At 39.9% G+C, this 15,984-nt stretch overlaps 1 protein-coding gene across 2 annotated transcripts in view; it reads right to left on the bottom strand.

Moving 5' to 3' along the window:
- The window catches only part of shoc2 (SHOC2 leucine rich repeat scaffold protein), a 132,901-nt gene that overhangs the window by 72,367 nt on the left and 44,550 nt on the right, over nucleotides 1–15,984 (bottom strand). Inside the window, exons 2-3 of one of the 2 annotated variants that reach the window (XM_072239836.1) lie at nucleotides 7,566–7,753; nucleotides 778–1,710 (exon numbers count right to left, since the gene is read on the bottom strand). In XM_072239836.1, the coding sequence (XP_072095937.1) occupies nucleotides 778–1,477 (700 nt within the window). In that variant the 5' untranslated portion in view covers nucleotides 1,478–1,710; nucleotides 7,566–7,753. The remainder of the gene's footprint in view (nucleotides 1–777; nucleotides 1,711–7,565; nucleotides 7,754–15,984) is intronic. The other variant, XM_072239835.1, reaches the window with a different exon arrangement.

Below are 15,984 nucleotides of genomic sequence, written 5' to 3' on the forward strand. Positions count from 1 at the left end.
TAATCAAACCTTAACCTGCCATGAGGCAATCAAGGAAATCATTCTACAAATAGTCAGGAAATGGTAATCAGAAATAACAGTACAATTGAGAAGTATATGATAGTGTTAATGAGGGATTAAAGATCTACTCATTCTATTTCCCCATTAATCATCCAATACATCAAAATACTGCAGCATATTAAAATTAAAGCCAGCATGTTATTCTACCCTTTCTCACAACAATTTTGAAAATACACAGAACTACAGCACTGAATGAATAGAACAATAAGTACCTCATCAGAAATTTCCAGTGGCCTCAAAAGCATTAGTTCTATTAAGGGAGCAAAGGCAAAATTACATTGGACATCTGGCAAGGATTTACATCTACTCTCAGATTTAGATGAATGACCTGTTCTTCATTTTTACATTTAGGACATCATCTGACGATTTACTTTCTCGTGGTCAACTGCCAGCCTAACAACATTCTTTGTAATCAAAGGATTGTTCCAGAATTTGTAGAGTTTTGCACAACTACACACATTTGAAATCAGAAGGTCAATGTGAAATTTCCACCCCAGATCTCTGAAAACAATGCCAAGTAATTGAAACTGCAAATAGTTTTGGCAATTACTGTCATTTGTAAAGCTACAGCACGTCTCATGCACACATAAAAAACAGATCAATAAACAATGAAGCACATAAACTACTGCATTTATGCCATTAACATTTTCAATGAACCTTCAAGGAAACTGATGCTGAATGGTACTGAACGTGCATTACGACACTGAACATACTTACCTATTTCTGCAGGGAGCTGTTTAATTTTGTTCTCACGGATACTCAGCATTGTAAGTTTGGATAGATTTTTGATATCCTTTTCCACAGTAGTTATACGATTAAACCGTAGATAAAGAGTGGCAAGGGAATTCAGCTTGTACACTACTGCAGGGATTTCTCGAAGTTTGTTATGCCGTAAATCAAGCATTCTCAGTTTCTTCAAGTTATCAAGAGAATCAGGCAAACTTGTAAGCGAATTTTCACTCAGTGCCAGGGTGACCAAGTTCACAAGGCATCCCAGTTCTACTGGCAAACACTGCAATTTATTACTATACAAATAAAGCTCAGTTAATTGGGTCAATTCTTTGACCGATGTTGGAAGCACGTGAATTGATCTTTTTGCCAAGTCCAAACGCATTGCATTCTCCTCACGACACTTATTTAATTCCTTAACAACTTCAGCATTACTAGATTTTTTACGTCCTGGTGCTGGATTTGGCCGTTTTATTGTATTGTCCACTTGGAATTGCACTCCTGGTTGTACCCCACTGGATTCTTTTCTTCCTTCTTTGGCATCTTTCCCTTTGGTTTTGGACTCTCGCTCTTTACCGTCTTTTCCAAAGCCACCAGAAGCTTTCCCATCCCTTTCCCTGTCCTTTCCCAAGGAAACTTTAGGGTCCTTTTCTTTGCAGTCTTTTTCTTTTCCTAATGTGCTACTCATAATGGCTGCAAAATCAGTAGCCAATTTGAAAATGTTTTGGAAGGATTTCTAATCTTCAATAATTGGAAGGGTTCTTATTTAAAATTTTCTACGACACAAAATAAAGTCTGATATGGCACCAAACTGCACATCTGCCATTAAAGAACATATCCAGTTTTAATCTGGAACGTAGTTGCAGTCCACCTGTTGAACATCCTTAATCTGGCATATCATTTATGTCAACAGAAAGATTCCTGCAACAAAAAAAGAAATATTGTTACTAACTTACTGTAAAGCAACTATCTATCAAGCAATTTCTTAAATTCAATTAGGAATATTCACATCTAAAATAAGAATATGTTCATGCTACTTATAATCAGGATTCAATGACTACAACTGCTAAATGACCAACTAAACACTCTGTGGTTTAACTTCTAATGAATTAACCACCTGCAATGAAGTCATTACGAATGAATAGATGAAAGTGAGTGGAGAAGGTAGGATGGCGATTGGGGTGAAAAATACTTTTGAGAGCTACAGCCCTATCTTCTCCTACTTAATATGCCATAAAATAAAATTAGATTTAAATGAAATCTTGGGTCAAGAGCAAAGTTAATAAATCACATAATGCAGTGGAAGGGAATAAGTTTCATGCTTTGTACACAAGGTTGAATTTAATAGTGTTTGATGTTGTATTCTTTTGCTGCAGAAAGAAAAGGGGGAAAAAAACACCATCTTTGTCACTGTGGACCTAAACAAACCCAACTTTGCTTTGGTATAAGACTAATTTTAAAAGAATTAGAAATATATACAAGTCAGAATGGCTATGTATTCATATAAAGGAATGATAAATGATTCCTTAAACACCAGAATGAGGATCAAATTTATATTTCAAGCATATTTTGAGTACCCAACAGATTTCCCAATTTCAACCAGCAAATAGGAGAACCAGACTGAGCACTCAAATAAAACAGTATTTCAGTAGCTTCTGTAGAAACCACAAGCTCTTAATGAGTTTTTAAATACAAGGGTCAGGTTGGAAAAAAATGCCTGGCAGAAGGATTGGACTTTATAGTGGATTGTAAGATGGTGTGAGTGTTGTATGGAAAATAATTGATTCTTCAATCGGAACAGACAGTTGTTTAAACAACAAATGCATCTTGATCAGAAATGTTTACAGTACAATATAATTGGCAGACATTTTTGTTATAAACTTCCTTGTTGACAAGATTTTTTTTACTGATTCCAAGCTGCGGGAGGTGCATTGATCTTTTGGCAAATTAAACTGTAGCGATATGTAACAGTATATGTTTTACAATTCATAATTTCTCCTTGGTAATTAATCAATCCTATTGCATCATCGACCTATATTCCACAAAGTCAATAACATAGCTTGCACACTCTGATTTGGTATAAAGAGAAAACGCATTGCTAACATATTCATATCAAAAACAAAAGAAAATCCACTTAGCATAATTTTTTAAAAGACTATTGGACTTCCCCTTCTCAGGAAACATTAATCTTGATACTTTAAGGGGTGGTTTAATTTTATCTCAGAAACATAAATCCAATTGAACAAGTTATTTCATGCACGCAGCACCTTAACTTTACCAACCATTCAACTCCAGTGGAAACCAGTCTGACCATATATGCATATACAGGATCTGTAACTCAATGTTTGAAACCACAATTTTTGATTTCTTTACTACATAGACATTCATTGTCGTGGACAGCTTGTGTAAAATACAAGGGGTATTTTCCCCCAATTCCCTTCCCTTGCTTTAGAGATAATTACATCTTGAATCAAAAGAGAAAATGAACACTTAAAGTGAAGGAACATGCCCCCAGCAGGTGGAACAGTCCAAATCCTGCAGATTTTGCTTGCCACTTATTAAACAGGCAAATCAGAATTCACTGAAAACAAATGTATACTATACAGGTGTCCCCCACTTTTCCAACGTTCGCTTTACAAAACCTCACTGTTATGAAAGATCTACATTAGTTCCCTGTTTTCACTAACAGAAGGTGTTTTCACTGTTATGAAAAAAGGCAGCGCACGCCCCAAGCAGCCGCTCCTCCCCCGGAACTGCATTCTAGCCGGCATTGCTTAAAGACGTGCCCCTCAGCAGCCGTTAGCAAGATGAGTTCTAAATAATTGGAAAAACCTAAAAGAGCTTGTAAGCGTGTTACACTTAGCGTAAAACTAGACATAATTAAGCGTTTCGATCATGGTGAACGAAGCAAGGACAACGTGAGTTTGGCTTGTGGAAGTTAAAGAAGATGATGTTGAAGAGGTTTTGGCATCCCACGACCAAGAACTGATAGATGAAGAACTGATGCAATTGAAAGACGAAAGGATAACAATCGAAACCCAATGCAGTAGCGAATGGACCGAAAGTGAAGTCATCCAGGAACTGAACGAGAAGCAACTGCGTGAGATTTTCGCTGCAATGACAAAGTACGACTTTAATTTTGAAAGGGTACGTCAGTTTAGGGCATATTTGCAAGATGGTTTGAGTGCTTACGAAGAACTGCATGATAGAAAAATGCGTGAGACTAAGCAGTCAAGCAAGCCTTCCACATCAGCCACAGCAGATGACGAACCTCGATCTTCGACATCGAGGCAGGCAGACATAGAAGAAGATGACTTGCCTGTCCTCATGGAAAGAGAAGACGATGAGATGACACTTCAATGTCCCACTACCCCAACCCCTGGGCCGCGGACCGATACATTGAGATGGTAGCCGGGACGCACCCAGCACATCTTTAAGAAAAAAGCCTAAATAAACAAGCTAATTAATTAAGTGCCGCCCGGCACGTAATTAATTAGCTTGTGTATGTCAGCTTTTTTCTTAAAGATGTGCTGGTGCATCCCTGCTACCGCTGCATTCTCCGCGAATCGGTATCTGTCCGCGGCCCAGGGGTTGGGGTGGTGGGACACTGGGGTGTCATCTCATCGTCGTCTGTTTCCATCAGGGCAGCCAGGTCATCATCTTCTATGTTTGCCTACCTCGATGTCGAAAGTCGAGGTTCGTAGTCTGCTGTGGAAGGCTTGCTTGACTGCTTAGCCTCACGCATTTTTCTATCATACAGTTCTTTGTAAGCACTCAAACCATCTTGTAAATTTGCCCTAAACTGACGTACCCTTTCAAAACTAAAGTCGTACTTTATCACTGCAGCAAAAATCGCATGCAATTGCTTCACGTTCAGTTCCTGGACGACTTCATTTCCGGTCCATTTGCTACTGCATTGGGTTTCGATTGTTATCCTTTCGTCTTCCAATTGCATCAGCTCTTCATCTATCAGTTCTTGGTCATGGGATGCCAAAACCTCTTCAACCTCATCTTCGTCAACTTCCACAAGCCAAACTCACATTGTCCTTGCTTCGTTCACCACATTCGAAACGCTTAATTATGTCTAGTTTTACGCCAAGTGTAACACCCTTACGAGCTCTTTTAAGCTTTTCCGATTACTTAGAACTCATCTTGCAAACAGATGCTCACAGGCACGTATTTAAGCAATGCCGGCTGGAATGCAGTTACGAATCTGGGGGAGGAGCGGCTGCTTGGGGCGTGCGCTGCCTTTTCTCGTAACAGTGAAAACACCTTCTGTTGGCGAAAACAGGTAACTAATGTAGGTCTTTCATAAGAGGTTTCGTAAAGCGAACGTTCAAAAAGCGGGGGACACCTATACTTATTTGTAGCAGCGTAACGAACCATGCAGCATCCACACAAAAGGGGTTTTGATGGGCTTGCACTTCAATCTCCAACGTTTGGTGGGGGGAGGAGGGGGGTCTAGAGATTGTCTTCCCTAGACTTGTGCAGCCAACGGAACCAGAGTGTTTCAGGTGGAAATAGATAAATTTGAAAGAATGACGAAATGAGTGCTTTGGGGAACTGCACAGCAAAGGAGATGAGACAAGGCCAGTATAACTCAGCCATGTTCATATTCAGGCTTAAGGGGCCTGGTGGCCTACACTTGTATTTGCATTCTGAGCTATCAAAGTCAATACAGGGAACACTTTTCTTTTTTCAGAGGAATGGCCTCCTGCCAAAAATCAAACGTCAACCTAAATTATGGCCAAATATAGGGTTTCTTTGACCAACTGGGACCAACTTCTGTTGCATATGCTTAATGCAAATAATACACAGGCCCCAATTATACCCAAGGTGGTGTGATCCATCTCAGCAACTTGCGAGAACTTCATCTTTACGCCTACAGCGGTACTGAATTATTCCTAAATTAACGGGTCGATCATTCCCATTGTACAACACAAAACCTCCAAGAGCAGTAAAGTACCAGGAATATTCAATACTGACATCCCAAAGTTGTCCATTAATTCTCCCTCAATCTATTCAAAATGAACAAATATTTATGGCAGAGGTTGATAAATTCTTGATTGGTCTAGGCATGAAGGGATATGGGGAGAAGGCAGGAAATTGGGGCTGACAGTAATAAATGGATCAGCCATGATGAAATGGCAGAGCAGACTCAATGGGCCAAATGGCCTAAATCTGCTCCTACATCTTATAGTCTTGTGGTCTTATTTTAAAGAATGTAGAATCACTCCCAAAATCATTTGACCTTAATACATTTAAAGACCTTAGATCTTAAAAGTATTTTAGATCTAAAGGAACTGATGGAAGATTTGAAACCAGATTTAAAATAGGATCAGTAAGTAAAATGTGCTTTAAGTAAAAAGCAAACTTTAAGAAAGCTAATATCTCTAGTAGTTACACTACAGTCTTCAGCTATATCTTTAAACATTACCTTATTTTCTGATAAATAGGAGGTAAACCACAATAATGCTCCAGATATTTGATAAATCAAAAAAGACAAAATTCTTTATAGTACAGTACTTGCTATACTTTGTTGGATGTTTAAGAGTATTCACTTATTGAGAAACAAAATGCTTCACACCTTATCAGAACATTTCAAAGGTTATTACCACAGAGCTCAACTGCCCCAATTTCTTGCAAAGCAAACAACTGCCTACAGGCATTCTGAAGCCACCAGCTAGACAAGCTATACAAACACAGTCAAAGTAATCACTGTATTATATATTTAATTAAGTACAATGCTTTAAGTTGAATTGTAAGCTTCTAGAATGCAATAACTACATAAATCTTATGTTCTTCATGCACAATAGCTCCTTCAAGTAATTTGTGCTTGGACAGATCAAAACTGATTTGTTGTTGTGATCTTCAAACGGCAATATTTCCAATTAAGCCTGTGTTAATTTTTTATTTCCCTGTTTGTCAAGGTAGCAACTCTATCACCTAAAATATATAAATATCCACTACCATAAATCAATAAGTAAAAACAATGAATGACCCAAATAATGTGAATAAACAAATTACATTGGGGAGAAAATCCTTTGAGTTAATGCTGTCAGCCGAATACCAAAAACAAGCATTTACAGTAATACGGATCAAGATAACAGACTTCTGTTCATATCTGTCTGCAAAGTCATGATGAAAATACAGGAACCTTTAAGTGGAAATAATTGCTCAAGTAAATCACACGTGTGAAACTAGAACTAAAATATAATAATGCTATATTTCTACAAACCTATTGGGATTCACTTTACATTTTCTGATTAAATAAATTTATTAGCATAACAGATAGGCATTGAAGCTCCACAACATTTTTATCTGTGCATGAAAGACAGGAACCAGCACAAGTCAAGATATAGAGAGAAAAATGTCTTGATCATTTTTGATCAAAGGCTTTCAAAGCTCAGCATGCTTTGGTGATGGCCCCCAACTGAATACTTTCAGCCTCTGAGTAGCTCTGCAGGGGTAACTGTTTGCATTGCCACTTGTATTCTAAATTACATCCAACGTAAAGTGAAAAAACAATCATGGGTTATAAGGAATTGTTTTAATGCAATGCCCCAAAGAGCAAACTAAATGCACATAACAAACGGCTGAGTTTTGTAGTCAGTTTCTGTGTTGCACATTCAATTTGATTCCATGCAGTGCTTTCTTCTTGTGCAGTTCAGCTATTTTACTGCACACAGACTGGGTGCACACAAGTATCTCTGGTCAAAAAAAGCTCACCTGCTCACAGACGACAACATCTTAAAAAAATGTTTAAATTCACTAACATTGAGTTAAGTTGCAAGATTTTTTCTCTCCACAAGGAGTCCTGTTGCAGGAAAGTAGCACCCATCAAGGAGTCCCACCATCCAGGTCAAGTGCTCTTCCCACTGCTGCCATGAGGAAGGAAGTACAGGATCCTTGGGATTCACACCACCAGGTTCAGGAACAATTACTTAACCTCAACCATCAGGCTCTGAAACACAGAAGGGATAACTTCACTCACCCCAACACCACACTGTTCAGACAACCTATGGACTCACTTTCAAGGACTCCAACTTGTTTTTTTATATTCATTGCTTATTTACAGTATATATTATTTTTTAACTTGCAGTTTATTGTCTTCTGCACATTGGTTGTTTGTCCATCTTGTTTTGTGTAGCTTTTCATTGATTCTATTGTGTTTTGTTGCATTTACTGTGAGTACCCACAATAAAATGATCTCTGCGTAGTATATGTACAAACGTACATATATTAAGTATCATAATGCAGACTGGATTACTCTCAAGACCAGCATGCACACTCACATAACACAAGAGCATCCCTTTAGAACAGCCAGAAGCTAAAGGCATTAACATGCCCAATTACTGGAAAAACCTATAGTGTGCTCATGGTACAAACCTTAAAGGAGGTCTGTTTCCACACAATCTATCTTTGACAATTGAATCTAACAGATTAGGCACATTAGGGATTGAGAACAAGGTGTCTTCCGAAGTATGACAAAACATCTCTGTAAACAAGGAAAATATTTTCTAAAAATGACGAAGAAAGAAGGTTGTTTGGCCTACAAGAAAAAAAGGAACATTAAATGTAAAATATTTAAGTGCATAAATTAAAATGTTCTTTAATTTTAAAATTTTTATTAAAGATGAGGTAGAACGCTCAAAGAACAAGGACAAAACTCTATATTTAATTGGCTTCAATAACATACTGCTTCTGACCTCATCATGGAAAACTTTGGATAAATAGATACCAGGTAACATCCTGCAGAAGACCCATTTGATTTGTTATTCAGTTTGATGAAGGAAGCAAAGTAGGGGAATGAGTAATGCAACCTCGAGGAGATCTGCAGATGCTGGAAATTCAAGCAACACATACAAAATGCTGGTGGAACGCAGCAGGCCAGACAGCATCCATAGGAAGAAGCACAGTCAACATTTTGGGCCAAGACGCTTCGTCAGGACAAACTGAAAGAAGAGATAGTAAAAGATGGGGGAGGGGGAGGGGGAGGGGGAGGGGGAGGGGGAGGGGGAGGGGGAGGGGGAGGGGGAGGGGGAGGGGGAGGGGGAGGGGGAGGGGGAGGGGGAGGGGGAGGGGGAGGGGGAGGGGGAGGGGGAGGGGGAGGGGGAGGGGGAGGGGGAGGGGGAGGGGGAGGGGGAGGGGGAGGGGTGGAAAGTTGATTGGCAAAAGGGATACAAGGCTACAGAAGGGAGAGGATCAAGGGATGGGAGGCCTAGGGAGAAAGAAAGGGGGAGGGGAGCACCAGAGGAAGATGGAGAGTAGGCAAGGAGTTATTGTGAGAGTGACAGAGAGAGAAAAAAAGAAAAAATAATAAATAAGGGATGGGGTAAGAAGGGGAGGAGGGGTATTAATGGAAGTTAAAGTCGTCAATGTTCATGCCATCAGGTTGGAGGCTACCCAGACGGAAAATAAGGTGTTGTTCCTGCAACCTGAGTGTGGCCTCATCTTGACAGCAGAGAAGGCCATGGATAGATGTATCAGAATGGGAATGGGACGTGGAATTAAAATGTGTGGCCACTGGGAGATCCTGCTTTCTCTGGTGGACAGAGCGTAGGTGTTCAACGAAACGGTCTCCCAGTCTGCGTCGGGTCTCACCAATATATAGGAGGCCGCACCGGGAGCACCGGAGGCAGTATATCACACCAGCCGACTCACAGGTGAAGTGTCACCTCACCTGGAAGGACTGTCTGGGGCCCTGAATGGTGGTGAGGGAGGAAGTGTAAGGGCATGTGTAGCACTTGTTCCGCTTACAAGGATAAGTGCCGGGAGGTAGATCGGTGGGAAGGGATGGGGGTTATGAATGGACAAGGGAGTCGCATAGGGAGTGATCCCTGCAGAAAGCGGAAAGATGGGGGGAGGGAAGGATGTGCTTGGTGGGATCCCATTGGAGGTGGCAGAAGTTACAAAGTATTATATGTTGGACCCAAAGGTTGGTGGGGTGGTAGGTGAGGACAAGGGGAACCCTATTCCTAGTGGGGTGGCGGGAGGATGGGGTGAGAGCAGATGTGTGTGAAATGGGAGTAATGTAGCAGCTTTCCATGTACCAATGCCACATTCCAACATTACTTGCTATTAATTTGCTACATCAGGCTATGTCAAGAAGGAGCCAACTCTAGCATAATTCTTTCCCCAAGGATGCAAAAAATCTGAGTTGGTCAGAAATCTCTGGGCAATTTTTTTCCTTTTATTAAAATATTCTCTCCAGGGTCTCTCAAGCAAAAATAAACTCTACTATCAAGTACATTGAACACAGTACCATACAAATCTAATTAACTTTCATACAGGTCTACTCTGAATTAGCACTTGCATCAAATTTGCTCAGCAAGCAGCCAAAAAGCTACTCTTTTATCCCACGTTCACAGAGATGGAAAGCTATTTCTAAGAATACAGAGCTTGATCACAATTTGCTCAGATGGGGTATCCTGGCCAAGTACTAAAGACCTGTGCTGATCAATTGGTTGGAGTGTTCACTGAGATCTTTAACCTGTCACTTCAACAATCTGAGGTACCACCTGCTTCAAGCACACTTCAATTATACCATTGCCCAAGAAGAACTTGGTAAACTGCTTCAATAACCATCATCCAGTAGCACTTACATCCATAGCGATGAAGTGCTTTGCGTGGCTGGTAGTGAAACATATCAAATCCAGCCTGAGAAGCAACTTGTATCCACTTCAGTTTGCCTACCGGTGCAATAGGTCTACAGCAAATGCCATCTCAATTCTCAACTTCTTCACTTACAGACCCCAGTCATTTCCAATTGGCAATAATATTTTCTCCACAATCTCCAGCAGCACATGTGTACCACACAGCCATGTGCTTAGCTCCCCTGCTCTACTCACTTTACACTTACTATTGGCTCAAATGCCATATTCAATTTCACTAATAACACCACTGTCGTAGGCAGAATCAAAGGTGGTAATGAATCAGATGGAAAGGAGATTGAAAATCCGGTAGAGTGGTATCACAACGTCTTCTTAACTCAATGTCAGCAAGACCAAGACTTCAGACTATTGACTTCACAGATATAAACCAAAGATCCATAATAGTCCTCAGAGGACGAGAGGTGGAGAGAGTCAGCAACTTTAAATTTCTTGGTGTTATCTTTTCAGAGGACTTGTCCTCAGCTGAGCACACAAGAGTAATTATGAAGAAAGCACAGCAGCACCTCTACTTCCTCAGGAGTTTGCAAAGATTCAGCATGACATCTAAAATGCTGACAAACTTCTACAGATATGTGGTAGAAAGCATGCTTCACCTCCTGGTATGGAAACACCAATGCCCTTGAATGGAAATCCTACAAACGTAGTGGATACTGCCCACCCCATAGCAGGAAATCCCTCCCCACCATTGAGCACATCTCATTAAATTGTTGTTGCAGAAAAGAAGCATTCACCATCAGGGTCTCATACTACCTAGGACATGCTCTCTTCTGTCCCACCATCCTAATGGCAGCAGCAAGGACTCTCAGGACTCACACAACCATGTTCAGGAACTGTTATCATCCCTCAACTGTCAGGCTCTTGAACCAATGGAGATAATTTCACTTGCCCCTTCACTGAAATGTTCCCACAACCTATGGACTCACTTTCAAGATTCATTAGCTCATGTTATCAATGTTTATTGCTTTTTATTTCTTTCTTTCCATATTTGCAATTTGTTATCTTTTGCAAACTGGTTGGTGCAATTATTGATTGATTCTATTTTGGTTATTCTATTATAGATTTATTGAGTATGCCTACAAGAAAATTAATTTCATGGCTATATATGGTGATATACATGTACTCTGATGATAAATTTACTTTGAACTTTAAGTTTTGCTGACAAACCAAAGTACCACATTCTCTTCAAAACACAAGCTGTAATGATTCAGAAGACTATATTAAAAGGATTGAGCATTTTCCTAAGATGACAGAAACCAAGAAAATAAAAGAAGGAGCTCAAGACATTTACAGCTCCCAAAGTAATAGAGTCAACAGAGCAAGCTGTTTTGGGCTAAGAGATAGGGATAGGTGGGGTTAGTAGACAGCATGGAATATACAAAACTCACAATGTCACAACATATCAATGCTAATAAACCTGATTCTGATACAGTTACGGAAAAAGGACAACTAAAATGTGAAAATGCTTGATTAGAGGACAATGAATTTCAGTGTGAAGAAGGTATGATGCAGAGCAAAAGAACTTATTCTAGATGGAGATTTATCATTCATGGTGTTCTGCAGTGATTTGTATCTCTGCTGTTTGTGATGTTTATAAGTGACCTAGATGGAAATATATGCTGCAAACATTATGAATAGCATAAATGACTGGCAGAGAATACAACAGGATATAGATCAGATGGAAAAATGGAGATGGAGCTTAACCTGGCTGAATGTGAAGTGTTGCACCTTGGTAGGTCAAATGCAAAGAGACAGTACACTCTAAAGGGCAAGATCCTCAACAGTACTGATGAGCAGTAGCTATACAGGTTGACAAGGGGGTTAAGGAGGCATATGGAATGCTTTCCTTTATTAGGAGGGGCTATGAGTTCAAAAGTCAGGAAGTTCTGTTCAAGCTGTGTAATAGAGGTTGAAAAGATTATAAAATACAGAGATATTAGACAAACAATACCTTTTTCCAAGGGTTGAAATGTCCAACACTAGAGGGCACATACTTAAGGTGAGGGGGGTAATTTCAAAGGAGATGTGAGGGGCAAGTTTTTTTTAAATTAACACAGAGTGGTGAGTGCCTGTTGGCTGCCTAGGGTGGTGATAAAAGAAGAAACATTACAGACTTCAAAGAGACACTTAGGCACATGAAAGAGGAAAATGGAAGGATTTGGGCATTTTCTAGGCAGAAGAGATTAGTTCAGCCATTTGATGACTAATTTAATGGGTTCAGCACAACATAGTGGGCCGAAGGGCCTGTTCCTGTACTGTACTGTTCTATATTGTTTGCTCCAAATCAAAAGCTAAAACAATGAGTCAGTACAGAAACAAACCCACATCAACATTAACCAAGTATCTACCTATTCTAACCCCAAGTATCAGCACTTGACCTGTGTCCTTTTGTGCCTTGTCAATATGAATGCTGATCTAGATTATTGTGAGCAAAGGTCTCAAAAGGAGACCGTTCTGAAATACATGTTAGCAAATGTTAGAGCTCCCCAAATGGCTAAAAACATAGTTAAAATGAAAGAATTAGGGTCACCTTATGATAACTATTAGATTGCGAAAAATAACAAACTCAAGGAGAATTATACAAAATTTTAAAAAATATCCGTTTTAAAAAAAGCTATCCGCTAAGCAACGTACAAACAGTGAAACGTTAATTAAAGGAAGGGTGGGATTTTAGTCACCAACATTGTTAATCTCAACATCTTTCATAAAGTGGAACAATTTGCTTGAAGAACTCAGCAGGTCTGGTGCTGGGTTTTGACCCAAAACGTTGACAATTTCTTTCCTCCCACTGACGCGGCTCTACATGTTAAGCTCCTCTCGGTTCTAGCATCTTTAGTCTCTTTAACAAAGAGAATGTTGCTAAGGTGATAATGAAAGGTCACATTAGAGAAACTGGATAAAGAGATAAACAGAAACTATGTAAAAGATTCATGGCACTTGCAGATGCCCATTCACAATTAGTTCAGAGAATGAGATAATGGAAACTGGTCACAGTATTCCAATCCTCATTAGACTAGAAACGTCAGACTGGAAGTTTTACACAACTGCTCAAAACAAGGGGAAGAGGGAAATTGTGAAAAACATGGGCTAATGATGGTCATCATGGCTTTATGAAAGGAAAAACATGATTAATTAATATTAGTTCTATTATGTAGTAATGGAAGACAGACAAATGCACCAATTGTACATGTCACCTTTCAAAGTATTTAAAGAGCCACTTAATTACACTTAGTAGCAAAGAAACCCACAGTAGATGTAGCATGGATCTGAAACTGGCCAAGAAAGAATTCCAATGTGAGCTGGTAGCTTCCAGAATAAGTACACACCAGAGATCCTGAGACGTTGGCACTGGAATCACCAATGCTTCGAAGCTTGTAATGACAAATACTTTAAGGTCAAGGTTTACAATGTATTAAGCTCAAACAAAATAGTCATGAAAACATAGGATGTTGTAATGTAGATACTCAGTTCATTGTACAGAAGTGAGATGTGATCCATTCACTTAAGAATGAAATCAAGCAATCCTCTAATTAGGTAAACCTGGCTTTGTGTGGGGGTGGGGGAAGAAGGGCTATAGATGATTGACTTTCATCACACTTCTGAGCAATCGGGGGTGAATGATGTGACCTCTGTGGAATTTGAAGACAGTCACAGGTGGATCAGATGGAAGAAATACGTCTAAGTGGCCCAAGAAAAGCAGGTGTGGGGGGAGGGAAAGAGTCAGAAGTGAAAGCACACAAACTTATGAAGCTGGCAGTACAAGTTGAGAAGGCATTTCTAAAAATAAAGCACCAGGAGAACATTGCTTCATTTACAAAGTCAAGTAGCAAAAATCAAGGAAATTAAGCTAAAGAGTGAGTGAGTGAATACACACACATGCATATGTGTGTGTATACATACATGTATATACACACACACATACATCTATACACACACTACACATACACACATAAACACAGTTAGGCTGCAGCTGGGCAACACACCACAAGGGCCACTAAGGTGTAGAGAAGGTTTTCTGGAATGGCACAATGAAAGCACAATTTCAGTTCCATTGAGTCCCAGGGAAGATGGAACTATTACAGGAATATTTGGTATCTGTACAATTTAAAAGACAAATATTGGATACATTAAAGTAATTCCCCAATAATCTACATTTGAAATTAAGACATGCTAAAATTCATCATTCAAAATTATGCTGGAGCAGAAGTTTGAATTTCTACATTAGGAATTTCCATAGCTTCATAAGTAATGGATACAAAATTCAAAATAAGCAACACAAAACCCAAATCATTAATTTCTAGAAAGGCACCTTGTCCACCAGTGAAGTCCCAAAGCTGTTACTTGTGAGCTTGTGCAAGCTAGGTCCTTTCACACACTCAGCAATAGAACACCATGCGTCAACAATTTACTGTTCTTCTTGATTGTCAGCATGTGATGTAACTCATTGAAAAACAGTGTGAAATAATTCGGACTGCAAGGCAACTTCCCTCATCACTGTAACAAAGCTTATAAGAAAATTAAAAGACAGCATTTTTTTAATTCATTTTTCAGATATGGGCACTAAGACAAAGCTCGTATTACTGCCCTTTCCTTGAATGTCTTGATCTACTTCTGCCCTTCCGATTAAGGTTCTTCCAGTGCTTTGAGGCAAGTTCCAGGATATAGATTCAGTGACAAAGAATCTTCAAAATCACCAAATTAGATTGGCATGTACATTGCAGGAGAGTGCAGATGGCAAAGGGTCGCTGGCTGCTTGTTGCCCTTAAACTTCCTGGTGGTAGAGATGGCAGGTTTGGGAGGTGTAGACATAAGGACAGACATGAATAATGGCAGTACATTTGTGGAAGATGGACAATGCAACCACTGTGCACCAATAAAGGAAGAAATGAATGTTTAGGCAAATCTTGAACACATGAAATTCTGCAGAGGATGAAATCCTGAGCATCATAAAATGTTGGAGGAACACAGCAGGTCAGGCAGCATCTATGGAAATGAATAAACAGTTCATGTTTTGGGCTGAGTCCATTTTTCAGGACATGGAAACATAGAAAACCTACAGCACAATACAGGCCCTTCGGCCCACAAAGCTGTGCTGAACATGTCCATACCTGAGAAATCACCTAGGGTTACTCAAAGCCCTTTATTTTTCTGAGCTCCATGTACCTGTTCAGGAGTCTCTTAAAAGACCCTATCATATCTGCCTCCACCACCGTCGCCGGCAGCCTATTGCATGCACTCACCACTCTACCCGCAAAAGAACTTGCCCGTCATCTCTTCTGTGCCTACTTCCAAGCACCCTAAAATTGTGCCCTTTTGTGCCAGCTATTTCAGTCCTGGGAAAAAGCCTCTGACTATCCACACGATCAATGCCTCTCACCAGCTTATACACCTCTATCAAGTCAGCTCTCTTCCACCGTCACTCCAAGTAAAAAAGGCCAAGTTCAATCAACCTATTCTCATAAGGCGAGCTCCCCAATCCAGGCAACATCCTTATAAGTCTCCTCTGCACCCTTTCTATGGTTTC

This window comes from Mobula birostris, chromosome 21 (genome assembly GCF_030028105.1).
Source record: "Mobula birostris isolate sMobBir1 chromosome 21, sMobBir1.hap1, whole genome shotgun sequence".
Taxonomy (NCBI): domain Eukaryota; kingdom Metazoa; phylum Chordata; class Chondrichthyes; order Myliobatiformes; family Myliobatidae; genus Mobula; species Mobula birostris.